This window comes from Podarcis gaigeae (genome assembly GCF_964106915.1).
Source record: "Podarcis gaigeae genome assembly, chromosome: 13".
Taxonomy (NCBI): domain Eukaryota; kingdom Metazoa; phylum Chordata; class Lepidosauria; order Squamata; family Lacertidae; genus Podarcis; species Podarcis gaigeae.
Genome location: NC_139689.1, coordinates 3629220 through 3651806, shown reverse-complemented (window position 1 = coordinate 3651806; position 22587 = coordinate 3629220). Strand labels below are relative to the sequence as shown.

The window sequence follows — 22587 nt, the reverse complement described above, 5'->3', positions numbered from 1 at the left end:
CCTCCAAGATATTTTTGTTTGAAGACCGTAAAGTTCTCCGTGGGACATACCAGGAGAGGCAGTCCCATAGGTACGAGGGTCCTATGTGAAGAAAGTGGGTAGAGAATGGCATGGAGAAAGTGAAATGAGAAAATTTTTCATCCCCCTACCATAACTCCTGGAACTCCTGGACATCCAGTGAAGCTGAATGTTGGGGGATTCAGGAGAGATTAAAAAAGTACTTCTTCACATAGTGCTTGTTGAAACTATGGGACTTACTCTCACAGGAGGCTTGGATAGTTTTAAAAGAAGTTTAGACAAATTCATGGAGAAGGCTATCAACGGCTATTAGTCATGATGGCTGCAGTCTCCCTCCACTGTCAGAGGCAACATGCTTTCAGAACACCAGTTGGTGGGAACTGCAGGTGGGGAGAGCATTGCTGCTGCAATTGGGTTCTGTTTGCAGGCCTCCCAGAGTTCCCTGTGCGGCCCCCGTGAGGACAGGATGCTAGACTAGATGAACCATTGGCCTGATCCAGCAGGACTCTTCTTATGTTCTTTCTAGGCAGGCACCTTCACTGTAATGTGTTTGGTGCCTGCTTAAAACACTTCTGCAAGCCAATCCAGACTGGTCAAGTTAATAGTTTAAGATGTAAGTTTCTTCTATATTGTATACTGTTAACTGGTGATTTTATCACTCTTTTTTTTTGGGGGGGGGAAGGTCAACTAGTTTTTATAAATAATTTTAATGTGTATTTTATATAAACTACTTAGAGGTTTTTACAATTAATTGACAAACAAATTATGTTAAATAAATAAAATAAAATTATGCACAACAATTATCTACCTACCTACCTACCTAAATGCCTACTTGAGACAGGCCATAACACGGATGTCCATTTTACAGCTGAGCAAACTAAGGCCGGGGTTGAAAAAAATGGCATCTTCCCTTTCTAGAGTGGGGGGTTAACCCCAGGGCCCCTGTCCTGTTGCCTCATTACCTCCTCCTCTCCAAGTGAGGGGGAAAACCAAATCTTCCCTTTTATGTGTGTTTGTTTGTGGGTATGGGACTGGTGTTGAACCCCCTTCCCTCTTTCTCTTCTCCTCTGTTCCAGACACGACGGCGGCCCTGCGCCTCATGGAAGAGTCATTGTTGCTGGACCAGAATTTCCGACACAAGGCAGAAAAACTCCTTGGGATTTTCCAAAGTGAACTGTTTCAGGCTCTCCTGGGTGCGTATGGGAGGTAGCTGACACCAGGACTGATGGGGGGAGCAAGCCAGGGTGCTGCTTGAAGAAATTGAGGAGGAGCTAATGGGCAAGGGGCAGGGCTTACATGCAGCACTTAGTCCAGCTTTCCCAAACCTGGGGCCCACCAGATGTGGTAGTCCAAAACAGCTAGAGGGCTCCAGGTTAGGAAAAAGTACTGTATTTTTTGCTCTATAAGACTCACTTTTTCCCTCCTAAAAAGTAAGGGGAAATGTGTGTGCGTCTTATGGAGTGAGTGCAGGCTGCACAGCTATCCCAGAAGCCAGAACAGCAAGAGGGATTACTGCTTTCGCTGCGCAGCTATCCCTCTTGTTGTTCTGGCTTCTGAATATATTTTTTTCCTGTTTTCCTCCTCCAAAAACTAGGTGTGTCTTATGGTCTGGTGCGTCTTATAGAACGAAAAATACGGTAGTTTAGTTTCCGAAAGTCAATGAATGTCATACCCTCCTACCAGCCCAACTCCCAAATGTGGAGTATGAGGTGCAGGGAAGGCAGAGACTCTGAATGTGCTCAGAGCCACGCTCATCTTTATTAACAAAAGAATCATAGAATTGTAGAGTTGGAAGGGACCCCAAGGGTCATCTAGTCCAACTCTTTGCAATGCAGGAATCTCTACGAGATCATACATGACAGGCGGCCATCCAATTTCTGCTTAAAAACCTCTAGTGAAGGAGAGTCTACCACCTCCCAAGGGAGTCTGTTCCACTGTCAAGCAGCTCTTACCATCAGAAATGTATTCCTGATATTTAGTTGGAATCTCCTTTCTTGTAACTTAAATCCACTGGTTTGGGTCCTAGCCCTCATCCTCCATGAGATATTTGAAGATGCTAACATATCTCCTCCCAGTCTCCTCTTTACCAGGCTAAACATACCCAGTTCCCTCAACCATTCTTCATACAACTTGGTTTCCATACCCTTGATCATCTTTGTCTCCCTCCTCTGCCCACACTCCAGCTTGTAAATATCCGTCTTAAATTGTGGTGCCCAGAACTGGACACAGCACTCCAGGTGTGGTCTGACCAAGACAGAATAGAGTGTGGCTATGACTTCCCTTGATCTGGACCCTAGACTTCTGTTGATGCAGCCTGAGGCCCTGAAGTTAATAAGCCCCGCCTGCCCCATATGTATAGATGAGCTAGAGAACTAGGTGCAGAAGCCAACGAAGTGTGGCTTTGTGAAGGAGGGCTACTGAGAAAGTGTGCAGAAAGAGAAAAAGAACCTGAAAGCTTCTTGGAGAGGCAGAAATAAGAGGAAGCTGCCTTATGCTGAGACTATTGGCCCATGTGGCTCAATATTCTCTACACCGACTGGCAGCAGCCCCCCAGGGTTTCAGACAGGGAGTGTCTCCCAGTCCTATGTGCAGATGCCACCAAGGATTGGACCTAGGATCTTCTGCAGAGGCTCTACCACTGAGCTGCATCCCTCTCCTAAATAGTGGTGTAAACAGGCAAGCAGAGATTGCATATTGGAGGGGGCAGGGCAGGGAGAATTCCCACTAAAATTTCCAGTGACCACCGTTTCCCAGGAGAGAAGTTTTTGAAAAAACAGTTCTTGACTATATTTTTAGATTAAAAGATCTTAAGTTATTTTTGAGCAGGGATCTCAAGTCCTGTAATTTTCCAAGATTTCAAAACACTGTTTAGAGGAGCTAAAAATACAGAAGGCCAAGGGGGAAATGAAGCAACTGTGTTTAATTTGTTCTGCAGGTGGGCGGGTTGCACACGGGTTCAAATAGCCAACGAAGTGCGGTTAGCTTTATCACGGGGTACAAATACTTTTTGAAATGGTTACCTGAGCCTTCACCAACTTAGAGCCTTCCAGATGCTTTGGACTACAACTTCCATCAGCCTCGGCTGATTGTAGTCCAAAACATCTGGAAGGCTCCAGGCTGGGGTCTATGAAGCATAATTCCCTGGGGAAAGGGAAGAGGATCTAGCTGGGGCAGTTGCTTATCTGAACTTGATAAATTGAGGAGGGTCTTAAAGCAATGAAGCAATGCGGGGGGGGGGGGAGGAGAAGTGGGTGAAACTTAAAAGTGGGAAGAGCTTGTTGGTTGGCTGGGGTATAGAAGGGGAATTGTGGGGGGAAAGAGGTTGGCCAAAGTTAGGGAAGACTTCTTCTTCTTTGGGAATTAGGGAATCAGAGGGGAATTAGGCATTATCTCCTGAATACCAGGCCTGAGCTTTGAAGGGGGGGGAGGAGGCGGAAGATGAAACTTGTAGTGAGCCTTGTTGAGCTTTCAGCATGGAGGGTGCCCAGGTGTATGGGTTTGGGGGCTGCTTTCCTCCAACCATGTAGCCCTCTCATCTCTCACCCTTGCTCCAGGGCCCAAGAGCCTTGTCTTGTCATACACCTGCTGAGTCTACCTAATGCTAGGAGGCAGCAGCCTCCTTATCTTCCTCCTCCTCCTGATGCCAGAGCTGCACCTGCAGAGACTCGCCAGCCAGCCAGGGAGGGGTTTGGCTCAGCTCGTGGGTCTAAATATAGGCTTTAATCTGAGTTTCATAATTACTTCTGAGCTGGGCTGAAGGGAGGTGGGGATGGGATGCCCGGAAGCATCTAGGAGCTCAGCTGTAAGGTGCTTGGTGTGCACCTGGAGAGTCCTAAGTCCTTTTCTTCCCACACCTGTGTGGCCAGCTGCTCCCCCTGGCCTACCTTGCAAGAGGATGTTCTTTGCAGAGGAGGCTCCTCCAAGGCCCGTTTTGTGAAAATGTGCCTCCCAGATAGTGGCTTTTATTTTTCAGACAAAAGAAGAAAAAGAAATATTGGGGATTCCCCCTCCCCTTTTTATCTAATATTTAAAAATTATTTGACTTTCCATCCATGCTCTTGGTTTAGATATCCAGGAGTTTTATGAAGTGACCATTTCAGACACTCGCCCCACAACTTCACGGAGGTCTCGGCCTAAGGTAGGTGCTCTTTTGTCAGTGATTTCCTTCCTCTTCCTATAGCTGTTTGCTTTCTTAGTACTCCTGAGCCCAACTCCTCCAACCTTGGATTCTGTGCCTCAGTGGAATTACAGAATTTGCTGCCACAGGAGGCCGTGATGGCCACCAAACTGAATGTCTTCAAAAGAGGACTAGATAAGTTCATGGAGGAGGATAGGGCTATTGTTTGTTGCTTTTGTTTTAGCTACTTATTTGTATTTTTACCTTGTGAGGAGCCCTGATATATTTTGATGAAGGGCGGTAAATAATAATAATAATAATAATAATAATAATAATAATAATAATAATAAATGACTACTAGCAACAATAGTAATGTTTTGCCTCCACAGTCCAAGGCAGCAGTGCTTTTTTATGCCAGTTGCTGGAAATCGCAGGAGGGGAGAATGCTCTTGTGCTTGGATCCTCTTAGTGGGTTTCTCACAGGCATCTGGCTGGCCACTGTGAGAACAGGATGCTAGACAAGATGGGCCTGCTTTGGCCTGATTCAGCAGGGCTTTTCTAATGTTCTTATTGTGCACTGATGGAAAAAAAAATCCAATGTAAATTTGAAGTGATTCTGTGGTCCCTGAGTGGATTGCTAGCTAGCTAGCTAGTTAACACCATCTTATATATTTAATTTAGAATTTTCTTTACCTTTATATCTCTCTTATTTCTTTTGACATGAAACCCAACGCGACATACATGTGGTTCCTAGGCAGTCACCAATCCAAGTACTGTTCTGACCTAGACTTGCTTAACTTCAGCAAGGTGATGGCTTCATGTGCCTTTAGACCAGACCCTGGGGCCCTCCTGGGGCCATCAAAGCAGTATCTTTGTACAGTGGTACCTCGGGTTAAGTACTTAATTCATTCCGGAGGTCCGTTCTTAACCTGAAACTATTCTTAACCTGAAGCACCACTTTAGCTAATGGGGCCTCCTGCTGCTGCTGCGCCGCTGGAGCACGATTTCTGTTCCCATCCTGAAGCTAAATTCTTAGCCCGAGGTAATATTTCTGGGTTAGCGGAGTGTGTAACCTGAAGTGTATGTAACCTGAAGCGTATGTAACCCTAGGTACCACTGTACACCTGAAGTCCCAAGAGCCCTTTTCATTTCAAGCCCTTTTCTGAAGGTTTCTCTCCCTTGAGGACATGAATACTGGGAAATGGGTGCCAGGGAGAGGCAGAACACAGCTAAATGTTTTTTGGGGAAGAGCTGTGGCTGTGTGGTGTAACCCAGCTCTTGCACTTGTGGGGATCCCAAATTCAGTCTTCTGTATCACCATTGGGAATGGATCTGGGCTAGTGTGGTTAAGATCCTGGTGCCGGTTCAACAATATAAGGCAGCTCTACATATGTTTTAAGCAAGAGACATGGCAACAGGAAGTTGAAGATTAAACCGTCCAGACTCTTTGAGGTTGTATGCAGAGCAGTACAGACTGTTCGGATCGGATGGGTTGGAGGGAGCACTCTAAGGGACTGTTGGGGGATGTTCTTTCTAATTGAGTGAACTTCTGGTTAATTAATCTCACTGCTTCTCTTCTGGGAGAATGGAAGAAGGGAAATAGAAGGGAAAAAGAACTGTGGGCTCTCTCTCTCTCACCCACCCACCCACCCACACCCTGGTGGATCTGCTTCTATGAATCCGGCCAATTAGAGGCCACAGGTGCCTTCCCATGCCCTGAAACGATGGAGACATGGATTCATTGGCTCTGAGCTTCAGTACAGACGCGGGTGGCGCTGTGGGTTAAACCTCAGAGCCTAGGACTTGCCGATCAGAAGGTTGGCATCTCGAATCCCCGCAACAGGGTGAGCTCCTGTTGCTCAGTCTGTGCTCCTGCCAACCTAGCAGTTCGAAAGCACATCAAAGTGCAAGTAGATAAATAGGTACCGCTCCGGTGGGAAGGTAAACGGCATTTCCGTGCGCTGCTCTGGTTCGCCAGAAGCGGCTTAGTCCTGCTGGCCACATGATCCAGAAGCTGGACGCCGGCTCCCTCGGCCAATAAAGCGAGATGAGTGCCGCAACCCCAGAGTCGGCCACAACTGGACCTAATGGTCACGGGTCCCTTTACCTTTACCTACTTTGTCAGTGGCATGTTCCTCACTTAGTTTGGGCTTCACAGCCTGTAGTAACCTCCACAACCCTCTCATTTGTGTCATTACCCAAAAGAGTACTCATTAGTGGTTACTCGTCATCCTGGAAAAAGTAACAAGTGCTGTAGGGTTTTGTCCTGGGCCTGTTGTTGTTCAACATTTTTATAAATGACTTGGATGAAGGAATTGAGGGGATGCTCATCAAATTTGCAGGTGACTCCAAACTGGAAGGGGTAGCTAATACTGCAGAAGACAGAATCAGAATTCAAAATGACCTTAACAGATTGGAGAACTGGGCGCTAGCTAACAAAATGAATTTCAATAGGGACAAATAGGGACAAATGTCAGATGCACAAATATAGGATGGGGGACACCTGGCTTACTAGCAGTACATGTGAAAAGGATCTAGGGATCTTGGTGGACCACAAGCTTAACATGAGTCCACAGTGTGATGCAGCAGCAAAAAAAGAAAAAAAAAGAGCTAATGCTGTTCTAGGCTGCATCAACAGAAGTATAGTGTCCATTTCAAGGGAAGTAATAGTACCACTCTATTCTGACTTACCGGTAGTCAGACTACACTTGGAATACTGTGATCTGGGCATCACAATTTAAGAAGGATGTTGACAAGTTGGAATGTATGCAGAGGAGGGCAACCAAGATGATCAAGGGTATGGAAATTAAACCTTATAAGGAGCACTTGGAGGAGCTGGGTATGTTTAGACTGGAAAAGATGAGAGTGAGAGTATATATGATAGCCATCTTCAAATATCTGAAGGGCTGTCACATAGAGGAGGGAGCAAGATTGTTTTCTCCTGCTCTGGAGGGTAGGACTCAAACCAATGACTTCAAGTTGCAAGAAAGGAGATTCCAACTAAACATTCGGAAAAACTTTCTGACAGTAAGAGCTGTTCAGCAGCGGAACAGACTCCCACGAGGGGTGGTGGACTCTCCTTCCTTGGAGGTTTTTAAACAGAGGTTGGATGGCCATCTGTCATGGATGCTTTAGCTGAGATTGCAGGCAGTTTTGGACTAGATGGCCCATGGGTCCCTTCCAACTATTCTATGATTATCTATTTCTCTTGCTGCTGCCTGTTACAGCTTCCTGTAGCAGTGAGTTCCACAGGTGAATTGTGTGTATGTGTGTGTGTGTGGGGGGATACTTCTTCACCAACACCTCTGTTCTGTTTGTCACACACTGGAGATGTCTTGCTTGTGGGTTTCTCATTGGGGCATCTAGTTGGCCACTATGAGAACAAGATGCTGGACTAGGTGGGTCTTTGGCTTGATTCAGCTGCTGCTGCAGTACTCTTCTTATGCTCCCTTTCTCTTCTCCCACCTTCACCCCACTATGGAGCTGAAACCTGCTCCATCAGGGCCTCTACAGTGACAGGGTTCTATCCAACATTAGTTGTTCTCAGAGCGGTCCCATTGAAATGAATGAATGTGACTAACTTAGGTCCATTGTTTTCAGTGGGCCTATTCTGAGCATAACTTCATTGTTTCGAGCTCAGGTTTCTTTTCCCTCCAGCACCAAAATAGTCAAATGGAGGTTGACAGGGCAGAGGTGGATATAGAAGCAATTTCTGAGGAACCAGGGCAGAGTGGCAGGATAAGGATGTGAAACAGGGACAAATAGAATCTATGAGGTGAGGTTCACTCCTGGAGATCCCACTTTCTGCAGTACTAACTATACTTTTTCCTAGATGTGTCAGATCTGGCCATGTCTGTATTAAAACTCATTTGAATTACTACCATGGGCTTTGCGTATGGTTGCCTTTGAAGAATGTCCAGAAGCTTACAGCTGGTTCAGAATGTTGCAGTGGAGCGGCTGCTGAATGGGTGAATTATAACAGGAATGGGGTCTGGAAGCAGCCCTCTAAAACTCTCTGTATGGCCCTTTGTCTGTCCCCAGACAATGCCCCTTATGGGCCATTTTCCATGTGTTTTTGCATGGTTGGAGTGTGTCCTTTGAAGTGCAATTCTTTTATTTTATTATTCAACACGTTTAAATTCCATATGTCCTCAAAGGAGCTGAAGGTGGCATACATTGTTCACTTACTCCCTGTTTTGTCTTCACAACAACCCTGCAGTGTAGGTTAGCTTGAGAGACTATGACTGGCCCAAGGCCATGCAGTGAGTTTCAAGGCTATGTAGGGATTTGAACTCTAGTCTCCCAGGTTCTAATCCAATACCTCTAACCACTGCACCATACTGGCTCTCTTGATTAACTGCATGGCTTTCGGAGGAATAATAGGGACCTGCCTTTATAAGGATTTCTGATGCATTACATGTTAAAGCAATGTTTGAACACTCATAAATCTATGTATAAATGCTGAGAATGATTATTTATTGATGTTACAAGCATGGTCCTTGCTAAGAAGATGGGGAAGCATATATAGGGACTGAGTAAAGGAGAATGAGCAGTCCCAGTGGGGGAAGGGCAGAGCATGGCTTGTGGGGCATGAAAGTGTGCTTTTCTGCACAGATGCAGTTGCTCAAAGAGGGGCAGATCCTGGAAGGCCTGGAATTTAGATCTGCCTTCTCTCTGTTTCTCACCAATGACCCTCCTGTTCTAGGGTGGGTTAAGAAAGAGACAGAAGATAAGGCTAGCCTGTTTCCTCATGGGTTTTATGCAAATCTATAGGGCGGCCACGTTACAGTTCTGCTTGTCTCATCTCAAAATGGCTAGCATAGAGCAGGGAAAGGTGCAGAGAAGCAGGACAAACACCAGAACTAGAGTTGCCCTTGGCACAGTGCTGATGAGCTAAGCAGATCTTGGTTTTTTTTAATATAAATATTTATTAAGATTTTTGTAAAAGAAAAGCATAGGTAACAAACAACATTGCTTATATCATAACAAAATTTCATAACTTGTTTAGACTTCCTCACGTCTCCTGCTCCCACTTACAGTGTTAAAAAGTTTTTTTCAAGCAAATTATCATCTTGTTTGCAATCTTATATCCACTCATTTAAATATAATCTAATAGTTCTCCCAAAGGGTTTATCTTTTCCTTAATCTCACTTATCATCAAATTCCAATCTAGTTTAGTGGTGGCCAGTTATTTATGATCAAGCCCTCTTCTTAACATTCAATCAAATTACAATATTTTTGTAAATAAATTTTAAATTTCTTCCAGTCTTCTTCAATCCTTTCTTCTCCCTAGCTAAGCAGATCTTGGCTCAGCTCTGCCACGGCCACCACATGCTTTCTCTGCTGCTGCTGCTGCTGCTGCTGGTGCTGCTTTGGTGGTGGCTGCGTTGGCACCACTCACTGCCCCTCCACTGGGCTTCTGGATTCACTTCATTGATGGATGGGCACCACCACTTTTGAGTGGGAGCTAAACTCTGCTCCCAACCATGGTGACCACTTGCCATCTTACAATACCCAAAATGCAATCCCTTGCCCCATACATCTGTTAAATCCACAGATTTAATATATTTATAATCCTGCTTGAACTATAGATATATGAAATTAGTAAATTTTATAGATCTGTGGGCCCAGGGCATTACATAAGTTCATTAATAATATTTTTGAGTGACTTAAAAATGGAGGAAAGCTAGCACAGATGGGACTCAAGTTTGGCTCCTGTTCCAAAGTGGGACCGTTTCCTGTTGCTGAAAAGCCTCTGAGGTCTGTTTAGCGGTGAATGGCAGCAGAACCTGGTCAGGCAAGTGAGGGGCTCTGCTGAGACTCTGGGCCCCTTGTCAAATGCCTGACATGGTTGACAGCTGGCGCCAGACCTGCTGAAAAGGGCAACTGAAATGATCAGCAGTTTGGAGCAAGCTCAAGTATTTGGGGCTTTGTGCAGAGCAATCTTATACGCTAGTTCCACTGGAAGGGGATAAAAGATCCGTTCTCTATACCTTCAGCATAACCCCTCAGTAATCATCTCTTGGCTGCTAAAAACTAGCAGGGAGGGGGACAGTTGGCTGGGGCAAGGAGATGTCAGCCTAAGAGGGAGATGACTGAAATTAATACAATTATTAATGATATGGGTAGGTGTCCCCCTCCAGTAATTCTGTAGCTCAGGCACGTCCAGCTTCCAAGAGACTGTGATCTATAAAAAAACTGGCAGTGACCCATTGTATTGACCAGAGTTTTTTGGGGGGGGCATGATCAGGGTCCTGCAATCGACCATTAGATCATGATCGACCAGTTGGACATCCCTGCCCTAGCTTATCCTCTGCAATTGATTGACAGTAGTGTGGAATTGAGCTCTCTGCCATGGAGTGGTGGTCAGTAGCTTAAGGGTAAGACATATTTATGGAGATGGAGAGAATCCACCATTGGCTTTTGGAAGGGGCTTCAGCTTGGTGACAGAATACATTTTTTGCTCACAGAAGGCCTCAAATTCAGTTTCCTCTACCATCACTTTAAAAAGACTTTGGAAGTGTGCTAAATGAGATGCCTGATGGCATGAGATAGCTTTATATGCAACTTCCATGGCCAAGGGCAGTCTAGCACTGAACACCAGCTGCTTTTAGAGCCACAGCAGGTATGAGGACCCTGTTGCCCTTGTGTTCTGCTTGAGGGCTTCCCATTAGGGCACCTGTTGGAAGCTCGAGGCTGGCCCGGGTAGACCTTTTCACCTGATCCAACAAAGCTCTTCTTATGTTCTCTCTGTTAGTTTCTGAGGATGACGTGGTTTCTGTGGGCCATGATTTTTATTTGTCTCTGCACCCCCTTGTCCTGCTTTGTCAATTTCCTCTCAGCGCTCATGATCTCATAAGCTCTCTCTCATCTCCTTCCCCAACTGAACCTCGCTCCAGAAGAGAGATTATTCAGCCCCCCCTCCCCACAACTTCATAATTTTAGTTGCTGGTGTAAATGACTGTGAGAGTGACTTCACAGAGTTTGTTTATCCTGTCTGCTGAGACGGAGAGAGGATAAGAGGAAGGAGCAGCAGCCGCCGGTTTCAATGTGACAGGAAGGAAGTCCTTTTTCTAGGAACAGATTCTCTCCCTCCCAAGAGCTGAAGCAGTTTAGTGTGGGCTAAAGCTGGCTGGAGGGCAAGGTGCCAGAAAATTCTTGGAGGGTTTCATAGGGTTCCTCAGTGTGCTGGGGCAGTCTACCTTTCCATATGTAGCAAGGGAATGCTGCAGACTTCAAGCACTGGCTATGTAGTCCTAGGGCAGCCTTTGCTAACCTGGCATCCTGCAGACTGTCTGGTCTTAGGAGCCTGAATAATAATAATATCACTGCTATTATTTAGTTAGATGATGATGATGATGATGAATTTCAGTGCCAGACTGTCTGATTTGGCGAGCTGGATTATCATTATCATTATTGCATTTATTGGTCATTTACTACTAAACTGTCTCAAAGCTACTTACAGTTATAAAAACCTGCATGATAAAATACTTAAAGTACATCATTAAGATAAAATAACATTAAATGATGGAACGTGCTCATCCTGTCGTAACAAAGAAAGTGATAAATCCTACCCCACCCTGCTGAAAGATGAACACCAATACAGGCGTGGGGATCATCGTACCCTGTGACCCCCACATTGAGCCAAATGCATGGGGAAACAGGAATGTCTTTGACTGGTGCTCAATGGCTGATATTGCTGGAATTAGGTGCGTCCAACGCTCTGGGGAGAGCACTCCCCAATCAGGGAGCCACCACGGAGAATGCCTGCTCTCATGCTGCCAACTTCTGTGCCTCTCTTGGAGGGGGCGGGGCAAGAAGAAGGGTCTCTGGTGATGAGGTAGGTTCATGTGGGGAAAGGTGGTCCCTAAGGGGATTGGGGCCCTGAACCATGTGAGGCTTTATAATATTAAGAGTAGTTCAGGCAATCCAGAAGGGTTCGTTCTGTGTTTAGCTCCAGAATGAGGAACCTTTGGCTTTCCAGAAGCTGTTGGAGTCCCCACTCCCATCAGCCCCAGCCAATGGCCTGGGATGATGGGAGTTGTAATCCAGCAACATCTGGAGGGTCAAAGGTTCCCATCCCTGGTATATATGCAGGCCAGCCAAACACCTGTTATGGAAGAATACGAAGAAAAGTATCCTGGCTGTAATGGGGAAGGGAGGCATCTTGGTGTCCCTCCTATGAATTAAGATGGGGTACAACTCAGTGCTTGTGCAGGGGAACCTCATGGGTCTCTTGCTCCACCTGCCTTGGAGAAATTTAAAAACCCTTCCTAGAATGCGAGACATAATGCCTAGCAGCTGAAGAGTCTCTCAAGCTTGCCTCCTCAAAAGCACAGCCAGAATGTCTTGTCTCCCAAGACAGCTTGCAGGGCCAAAGCAAGTGCTCCTCAAATTTCGGCCCCCTCATCTGCTGCTCAGGGTGTCTCTGATCTGGCTGGCCTTGTACTCGCTTTGTCTTGCAGTAAGTGGGAAGGGCTGAAGTCAAATCAGTGACTGTTTGGGGGTTCCTGTTGGAAGTGTTCACCGGAAAAGAGAAATTTTAATAACATTTGGGAAGGGACTTCAGGGCCTGAAAGCCGCTGTGGGGTGGTGGGCCACCTATAAGAACCGAAAAGAAGAGTATAGGCTGCCAAATAGGACTTAGGGCCTCAAATAGCTGAAAGGACTCCTCTTCTTTCCCCACAGATCCTCTCAGGTGTTAAGATCAGCAGAGAATGATCAGCTCTTGGTAGTTCCTCTGCCATCAGAGCTTTGGGGTGGTGGTTCTCTGGGACAACCCCTAAGTTAGGATCATGGGAAGCTGTTCCTTATTCTGAGTAGGGCCATAAATCTGTCTAGCCCAGTATTGTCTATACTGTCTGGCAGCCGTTCTTCAGGCAGGGTTTTTCCCCAGCCCCCCTTGAGATGCCATTGCGGACTGAACCTAGGACCTTCTACATGCAAAGCAGACGCTCCACCACTGAGGGACAATCAGTCCCTAAGTTGTGGAACTCCTTCCCTACAGAGGTGCACCTGCAACCTTCACGCCAGGTTTCTCCTCATATGGTGAAAACACACCTCTTTATCCTGACCATTCCCACCCGAGAATGATATATTTAGGACCTACCCTATTCTTGTGACTGTAATTTGGGAAGGACCATAGTGATAGAGCGTTTGTTTGGCATGCAGAATGCCTTAGGTTCAATCCCTGACTGCAACTCCAAGTAGGGCTAGGAGAGACCCAGAGACTGAAACCCTTAGAGCTACTGCCAGTCAGTGTAGACAGTACTGAGCTAGATGGATCAAATGGTCTGATCAAATGGTCTGCTTTTCGTATTGCATTTCAAGATAGCTGAAACCCACACTGAGACCTTATGGTAAAGGGTGGGTAAGAAATCAAATATATTATTATTATTATTATTATTATTATTATTATTATTATTAATAATAATAATTATTATTCTATGTACACACATAGGCACACATATAAAAGCACACACACACACAACATTTCCCATTTTCTGTCCGTCTGTCTCATGCATCTATACCTATGTATATCTACTGGCACATACTCCCTGATATTCTCTCTCTCTCTACATTTCCAGCAGATCTTCTGTTTTCTACCTCCCCCTCACTTCTGTGATCAAGGCATTTTAGCTGCAGTTTTTAAAACTCTCCTCCCTCCCACCCCAACATCCGTTTGACCATATATTTCTATCTCTCTTTTCATGGGCATATATTTTCCTGGCAGTTGGATCTGATCTTTTCTTTTTAGCCCTCCTGTCTTCAACTCCAAATTTAACCTATTGCAGTCTGTTTTGGGATTGGTTTTTTTCAGGGGTTTGAGGGAGAGAATGTTAATAAATTCCTGGAGATCCTGTGTGTGTAAAGGTCAGATTTGTGGGGGTGGCATTATTTTTCTTTTTTTACCCCCTCTCTTGGCTCCCAGGCAGCCCCCCCACCATTTTATATGAGATATTTCCTGTTAGGTGTAAAATTAAATTGGTCTCAAGTGTGTGTGTGAGTGAGACTGTGTGTGTGTCACACACACTCACATATACATATACTTGTGATTATCTTCTCCCTCCCAACCATTATAACAAAGGAAGAAAAATCTTCTGAAATTAGATGAGGATCAATACCCTGCCCTGAAATATCACACTCAACACTTGTTGAGATCCCAGGGTCTCCCAATGCCTTTTGGATCCCACTTTGTCACCACTTTCTGCCAGTTACATGCATGACCCATACTGGGTGAGCTCATATGACAAAAATGTACACTTGCAGTCTCACACACGTACAATCACACCCACCCCACCAAAGTTCCTGATATCTCCCTTCCTGATCCTTTCTGGACTTTGGTGCTGGGAAGAGGCTGTCTGTGCCTTTCACTGTCACCCACAATTGAAATTCAATCTCCCTCCCGCCAGCCTCTCATTCTACTACCTTCAGTCTCTCTGGCGCTGGGAGAGTTAACTCCCGGTGACGCTGCTGCCTCCACACACCGCCCACCTCCCTTGCTGGGCTGGATCCTTTCTGGCACTCAAAAGGTTAACCTCCTCTCCCTCCCCCCTTTTTCTTTGTGCCCCCCTCTCTCACTGCTCCATATTCCAGGTCCCTCTCCCCTCCCTCTGATGGGGAGCAGCAAGAGGGCTCTTCCTCTCTCCAATTCAGCCCCTACATCTTAGCGGGACCCCCCCTGCTCCTGGCCTTCCCCCCATTTCCCCCTTCTTCCCCCCTTCTCTCTATCTCTCTTCCTCCCCTCTTTTCCCACCCCTCCACCTTCTTTTCCACCTCTGCACCTCTTTCCAGCTGCCCATCTTGAGCGAAGGGAGCAAAGGACTCTGTTTCTCTGAGAACAGGCAGAGCCTCCTTCCTTTTTCCACCCTCCCCTTCCTTCCTTGCATTCTGTCACTTCCCCCCCCTCACTGTAAGCTCTCTCTCTCCCCCCCTTCCTTTTGGATCTCTCGCCTCTCCTTTCACACACGCTGCCTTTCATCTCTCGCATACTCCCAACTGGCATCCCCCCACCCTAACACACACACACACACACACACCACCCAGATGCCAGCATTGGCACCCCTAGGATACACCAAAGCGTAGCTCAGGGGCGGGTGGGACGTAACAGCCCTGGTACCCCTCATCAGTCAGGGTGATCTACCCAAGAACCATAGTTGAGGGGGGGGGCAAGCGGTAACCCTGAGCCCCGGAATATCTGATGTTCTACAGACCTTTCCCAGCTAGGTGCTTGAGTCAAGAAAGGGATGGACTGCTTGTGCATAGTCACTACCAAGGTAAGATTTGCCTCTGGAGGGGGTATATTTGTACTGTCTTTTGTGCTTCTTGTTAACTGTGGGGTAGTTTGCTCACCTCTGCAAAGGGTGGGAAGGGGAGAGGGGGTAAGAGAGCTCTGGAAAGCCATGTGTGTTTGTCTGTGTGTCAAGCGACGGAGCAGGGGCAGTTGCTGATGGGTGGCATGGAACAGCTTGGCAATGCTACTGGGTGCCAAGGTGGTCACTGGCGATAGGGGTGCTTATGATGGTTGTGGTAAGCAATGGAAGAGACTCCTCCATTGCTTGAAGTGGTGGGAGGAGGTCTCCAGAAGCCTTCTGTCTCTCCCATGAGCAGTTTCCATGGAGCCGATGGCTGCGTGGGATAAGGCTCTATAGGGTGATGTGGGGTAGTGGTGGTGAGATTGGGGAGGTGGAATCGTCCCTATAAAGAGGCAGGAGGGAGAGAAGTGGGGTGTTGCAGCGGAAAAAGGTGGCATCTTTACTGCTGGAATGTGAGGGTGCTGGCCCTGGTGCTGAATCTTTGGTGCTCTCCGTGGTGCTGAAGGTGGATGCCACAAGGCTTGTGTCTTAAAGAGCTTGCAGCTAAAGGAACGTGATGGTGGCAGAGCACTGGGAACACAACACACTACTAGGCTGACATTGGGTGCAGGTGTGTGCATGTTTGTGCGTGCACACACATACATTGTACAGCTCCAGAGGTTGCTGGGAGGTTTGTGTGTGCGGAGGGGGTGGAATGGACCCGTTCCCAATTCCACTTTGAAATATCTTAGGGCTGGAATGGTTCTAAGATTAGGGTTATGGTGAAGTACAGGTCAAGGGTTGAGGTCCCTCTCTGTTTTAGCTGTCTTGCTAATGGGGGCTCTAGGGCTTTGCCATAAAAATGTGTGTGTGTGTGTGTGTGTGTATGTGTGTGTGTAAGAGAGAGAGAGATGCTTTTGCTATGCAGTTTCATTTGGTGTGTGTGTGTGGGGGGGAGGTTGGGGTCCTTCCCCAAGGTTGGGTGGTGGTTGTTTTAATAACAAGGAGACTTTCGATTGTTGAAATGGTGTGTGTGTGTGTGTATGTATGTATGTCAGGGTGCTGGGAATTCTAGATTTGGGCTACTGGTCTTGGGAAAACTTGTCAATAGCTACAGTATTGAGAATTGAGGAGTAGGTGCTTCTCTGTCCAATCTGAGAGCCACTTGAGTCCTATATAAGGTAGCAAGGGGACCCATCCATTTCCTTAGTGCTCTCCATGGATCTTGGTGCTCAGCAATTTCTGGCCTTGCTTTCCTAGTCCCTCTACCTCCCTTCCCTGACTTCTTTTCCTGGTGCTGTGGGTGGATGGGTGGGTGGTGGTGGTCATTGAGATTTCCAGGCCTCATTCAGGGCCTAGTTCTGAGTGGGTATTGGGAATTGAACTCTCCCTTTCTCCACTGGACTAGGATTGAGAGCTGCCCCTGCTCTTGGCTGTTGGAATAAAAGGGTTTCCCACAGGTGTGTGATGGAGGTTGCCAGTGGGGTGGGGGCAAGAGAGGAAGGTCTGCATGTGTCAAGATGGGCAGCAGGAGGGAGAGCAGTGTTGGGGAGTGAGGGAAGGATAAAAGTCTGGCATCTTCTGATGCTCATCCGAAAGTATTTGTCTCTTAGCAAACTCATGTTACTTCAGAGAACAGCAGATGGAGGAAGCATAAGAATGCACCACCTAAGAGGGAGGGTGGGGGAAAGCTGTGGAATGCAGTGTCTTGACAAAGCGAGATCAAGAAACCTTTCTTAACAAAAAAAGAAAAAAAAAGAAAAGCATTCCGCATTGGGTTTTCTGCCCCTCCATGGAAACGCAGAGCAATCCAAGATCCCATCAGGCCTTTGGAGAATGGAATGATTCAGTCCTGATTAGTCAGGGCGGGGTGAACATTTAATTATAAAATAAGGCATTGAGGAGGGTGGGTGGGGGGAGAGTGAATGAGTCTGTGGGGTGGGGGTGGCCAGGCTCCAGGGGTGCACAGTGAACAGGTGTTGCTTTTGGCTGAGATGGCTTAAAGTGTAGCTGGCTTATTGGGGTTTTTTTTAAAAAAAGAGTGGGGTGTTGAGAGCGCATCACCCGGGGTGTATATAAGTGTGAGTGGGGGGAGGGGGAGAGAGACAGAAATAGCACCAAAAGGAGCCATTTCATTCCGCCCGTCACACACACACACACACACACACACACACACACACTGCTTGCGCTAAATACCACACTCCAACTGTACATGAATGCTGATTTTGGGGTGTGAGTGAGGAGGGTGGGGTGGTAGAAGAGAGAGAGGTTGAGTGGTTCGAGCATCTGATAGGAACCAGTAGTAGAAACTGCAGTGGCTGTCCGCTGTCCAGGCGGAAGAGGAATTTGGGGTGGTGGTGGTTGAAAGGTGTAAGTGCAAATAGGAAGATGAGAGAATGTCTGGGGTTCTCCCCCCCCTCACAAAACCCCCAACAAATTTTCTTGGTAGTGGGGAAAGTGATAAGGTCTATTTGAAAAGTGTCTCTAGGCCGCATAACTGAAAATCAGGGTAGGGGGCTCTGTATGATGGGTGGCTAGATTGATTTTGCTGCGGAATGTAAAGCAGGCAGTGGAGTGGGTGGGGAATGGCGTTAATAGGGTTGGGTGTGTGAGGAGGGGAGACACAATCTAGGGCAGTTTTTCCCAATCGGATGCCCTCCAGATGTTGGGACTACAACTCCCATCAGCCCTAACCAGTACTGACTGTGGTTGATGGGAGTTGTAGTCCCAAGATCTGGAGGGTGTTGGGTTGGGGAAATCAATTCTACAGAGACTGTAGGTTATTTCTTAGCCCTGAATGTGAGGGTATATCTACATTAATTTGTGCAGACACACAACACATCTGTAAGTGTGTCTGAAGACTCTGAGGCATAAGAATAGAGTGTATTATTTTTTCTTTTTCTTTTTTAAAAAAGGTTTTGAGGAGGGGGAGTCTGGTGATTGTGGAGAGGGAGGGCTCTCAGCATAGCAGCAGGAAGCCCTGGCCCATCATGAGAGGGACAGCCTAATCAGATGGGCGGGGTATAAGTAATAAAATTATAATAAATTTTATAGGTCACTGGCAAGGGTGAACAATAGGTTTTCTGGGGGAGGGGGAATTGGACTTCCACTGAAAATAGCCTCCCCCCACTTTCCATAAATTGACAATGGTTCATTAATAATGGATGTGGGCACTGGGAGTGATTGGCTGGAGCTTTACTTCCTGAGGCTTCATCCATCTCTACTCTTATCAGATCTTCTAAGGACTGGCCTTGGATTCTTTGCTGGTTAAGTGCATGTGGAGGGGTGATGAATGTGTTGAGGAGGGGTGGGAGAGAAGGACCCCTGAGGTTTATTAGATTGGTCTTTGCTGCCTTACATTCCAGGCTAAGGGCCTGATCAACATTTGATGGCTTCATGGTATTTGTCTGTCATTTGGGGTCTTCAGGGGCTTGGCTAAGCTTGGAAACCCACTCTTCAGAGTTGACCAGCAGGTTATTAAAAATAGAATCCAGGGAGAAAGTTGGGTTGAGTTAAGCCACCCACAGTGAGCTGTGTGGGAGTGTTCTTGCCTGCCTTCCCATTCATAGTTTTGATCCACGAAGAGTTCTTAAAGTGTCAAGAGCAGGTGACGTCAGGAGATTTAAAGGCAGGTAGTTTCTTTTTTCTTTTTTTCTAGGGGAGAATTTTTTAGAGGCATTTCCTGTGGACAATCTGGTCAGAGTTCTAGGACAAAGATGGGGAAACATTTTTGGCCCGAGGGCCACATCTCCTCATAGGTAACTTTCTGGGGGGCAGAAAGTGTTTTTTTTTCGGACAAGCAAAAACACTTGAGATAGGGACAGGGCAAGGCTGGTGAGAGATGAAGCCTTGGGTGTATCCTGAGGAGAGTCCCAAGAGCCATCAACAGAGGCTTAGAGGGCAGCATTTGGCCCCTGGGCTTACTGTTCCCCCTCCTAGGAACATAGGAAGCTACCTTATACTGATTCAGATTATCTAGATCAGTATTGTCCAAATAGTTCAGTCTATATAGCTCTATGGTCCATAAAGCACAGTGTTGTCAACAAAGACTGGCAGCAGTGGCTGTCCAGGGTTTCAGACATTCTGATTCTTACCTAGTGATGCCTTTAGGGACTGAACCTGGATCCTTCTGCAGGTAAAGTAGATGCTCTGTATTATCCTCTAAGTTGATATCAGTGTGTTAACAGTAGTGTCTGGATCCTGTCCAGTTTGTATGTGTATTCTAGAGGCTTCAGGAAAGTCCCCCCTCCCACACTTCATTTTAACAACTGGAGTAGAAATTTGCCTTGAGGCCTGTGAAGATGGCAATTTGGAATCATCTAGATGTAGACAAATGCCTAGAATCAGGAGTGCAAAGGTGTTTGATATCAATCAGCCATCTTTTCTAGTCACTTGGTTAGGAATATAGGAAACTGTCTTTATACTAAGCCAGACTATTATCACCAATGGTACACTGACAGTGGCTCTCCAGGTAGCAGATAGGAATCCTTTCTCACCTGTACCTGGAAATGCCATATGGGACTGAACCCTGGGGCCTTTTGCATGAAAGTCAGCTGTTCTACCATGAGTTTGGGCCCTTTCCCAGCTACTGAGTTTCTAGATTTTTGCGTCTGTCTTGAATGCATATTGGTGGAGACTGATTGATCCAGGTAGAGCATTTGGGGTGGATGTAAAAGTGTGAACAGGTTCAGCTTTCCTTTCTAGAAGGCCTTGGATTTAATGCAGGAGTGGGGAAATCTGTGTAGTTGCCAGAGTTACAACTCCCATCATTCCTGAACATGCTTGGCTGAGGCTGCTGGGAATTGAGTCAAGCAGCATTTGGAAGGGTGCAGGTCTCCCATTCCTCATCTAATGTCACAATATAGGGGTATTAATTTATTAGGGAGGTGGGTGCATTGGTACCAAGGTGCTTCAGGTGTATCACATGGGGGATCTGATTACACCACTTATCAATGACCAGGATAGAAAATATGTTTTCTTAGATGACTAGGTGTTGGGCATGGAATCCTTGCTGGGCTATTCTGAATGCTTTGGGCAGAGATTGGACTTGAAAGTATCTAGCCGTGGCTATTGTTTGTTTCAAAAACACCTAATAGCCATGGCTATATATTTTCAACTTCAGAGCTAGGGAATCAAAAAAGGCTGAGGGGGAGGACCTTCCGCCTCCCCTAGGCTTTGGAGGGTAACTTGTAGATTGGGGTAGGAGGGGAACCTGTGGCCCTTCATATACTGTTGGGCTCCAGTTCCCATAAGCCTCAGCCAACAACAGCAATAATCAGGGATGATGGGAGTTGCAGTCCAGCAACATCTAGAGGGCTGCTGGTTCCCCATCTAGATGGGGATAGACACATGAAGAGGCTTCTAGGGGAGCTGTGAAGGATCCTGCTCAATCTCCAATGGCATATCCAGGTAGGACCGGGGATATCCCTTGCCTAAAACCCTGGAGAGCTGCTGCCAGTGCAGAAAATACCTACCTGGATGGGCAAAGAGCGTGATTTGGAATAAGGCAGCTTCCTATGTTCACTTCTTCAGATACTTAGCCAGGGCATGGTCCATCCGGACATTTTTCCATGCAAGGTGCAGTCACAGTTCATTTTTCTGGGGTCTTTGTGAGACAGCGTCCCAACAGATCATGACTATTATGGCCTGATGGTTTGTTGGTCCTTCTTCATCTGCTTGCCTCTACTGAGCTCTTCCCATGTATGTGCTAAAATTTCTTGGGGTTGGTGGTGGGCAGAGATTTATTTAAAAAGTGGCAGTCTTGCAGATCAGTCCTCATCAAGGCATCCGGAATGTGACTCCAGAAAGCTGCTAGATAGCCTAGAATAGCACTGCCTTTACCTTCACCCTTTTTTCTTGTTCTCAGTCTCTCCAGGCATGGATTATTTGTGAGAGTGTGGTGTTCTTTAGCAGCTGTAAGAAAATGGGGGTGGGATAGGGCATCCGGTTGGTTGGTGACATTTTGTGTTGTGTGTGTGTGTTACATGCCTGTGTGGCTCTTGCCATTGATAATCTGGATTGGGAATGAGTCATCGTGTGTGTGTGTGTGTATGAGTGACAAGGAGAGAGAAACTCACAGTAGAAGATAGATTCCAAAAAAGAGAAATGCTTCTGAGGATGGGTGAGTGAACCGGGACTGACCTGTGACCACTGCCCCCCAAAGGTTTATAAATGATTTGGTCCAAGAATTGCTGAAAGGGGGGCTTTGCTGAAATTTAGAAAAGGCCCTTGAGCTGGCAGAAGGTGGGTGGGAGGTATCATGCAGCAGTATGTGAGAGGGGGAGGGAAGTACCGTAAATTAGGCAATTTGGAAAGGCTCAGTCTCAGTGAAAATTCAGCCACAGGACCTATTTTCAAGCATTTGGTGTTGGAACAAAAGTCCTCCTAAGGGCATTTAGGGAAGGTTGTGGTTGTGGATGCAAAACACCCCAGAATCCACCGGAAACTTTATACACATGTGTACACACCCACACAACACACCTGTTGCATCCCAGTAGGTAGATCTTGGGTATCAGTCAGTGAGATTGACAGATCTGGTCCAGAGTAGATGCCTTTCAAACATGTATACTAATAACCACATAGGCAATCTGGCACACACATTTTTTTCTTGATATCAAGAAAAGCTGGATGTATTTATGATTTTTAATTGTCTATTGTACTGTTTTATTTTAATAATCTTTTAATTGGCCTTAAAGCTATTTTGGAAAAGGTGGGATTTGTATGTTTTAGAGAAAACAACTTATGCAACCCAAATAGACCTTGTAAAAATCTTCCATTTTTGCTCATGCTCTCTAGTTTTTATCCTTTTCCGCCACCTAAGGAACTCTGAACAGTTTATGTGAATCGTCTGCCCCCTCCCATCTCAGCAACCCTGTGAGGTAGATTAGTTGGGAGAGTTGAGCCCATCAATTTCACCCACTGCATTTCATTGATTTGTAGAAATTTGGGCCCAGGTCTCCTCTCCTGCCTGGCCCCCACATTCCAACATACTTTCCACTCCACTGATGCTTTAAAAAAGTATATTGTTAGAAGTAGTATTCAAACTCACTTGCTTTTTAAAAAAGTATTTGCTGGGGACATATATTTGACATTTTTTTAACTCTCTTGTCTTCAACTGGTGGGTCAGGACCCACTAGTGGGTTGCAGCCTGATCCAAGA

The 22587-nt window shown here is 46.4% G+C and overlaps 1 protein-coding gene across 9 annotated transcripts in view; it reads left to right on the top strand.

Annotated features, from left to right (window-relative positions):
* The first annotated feature begins 1094 nt into the window (after positions 1-1094).
* DLG4 (discs large MAGUK scaffold protein 4) overlaps positions 1095-22587 on the top strand; it is a 135953-nt gene continuing 114460 nt past the window's right edge. For 4 of the 9 annotated variants that reach the window (XM_083706653.1, XM_083706652.1, XM_083706650.1 and 1 more), the window contains exons 1-2: positions 1095-1211; positions 4086-4156. In XM_083706653.1, coding sequence (XP_083562779.1) covers positions 1118-1211; positions 4086-4156 — 165 coding nt within the window. In that variant the 5' untranslated portion in view covers positions 1095-1117. Of the gene's footprint in view, positions 1212-4085; positions 4157-14718; positions 15412-22587 lie in introns of those variants that run through there. The other 5 variants (XM_083706649.1, XM_083706644.1, XM_083706657.1 and 2 more) reach the window with 3 other exon arrangements.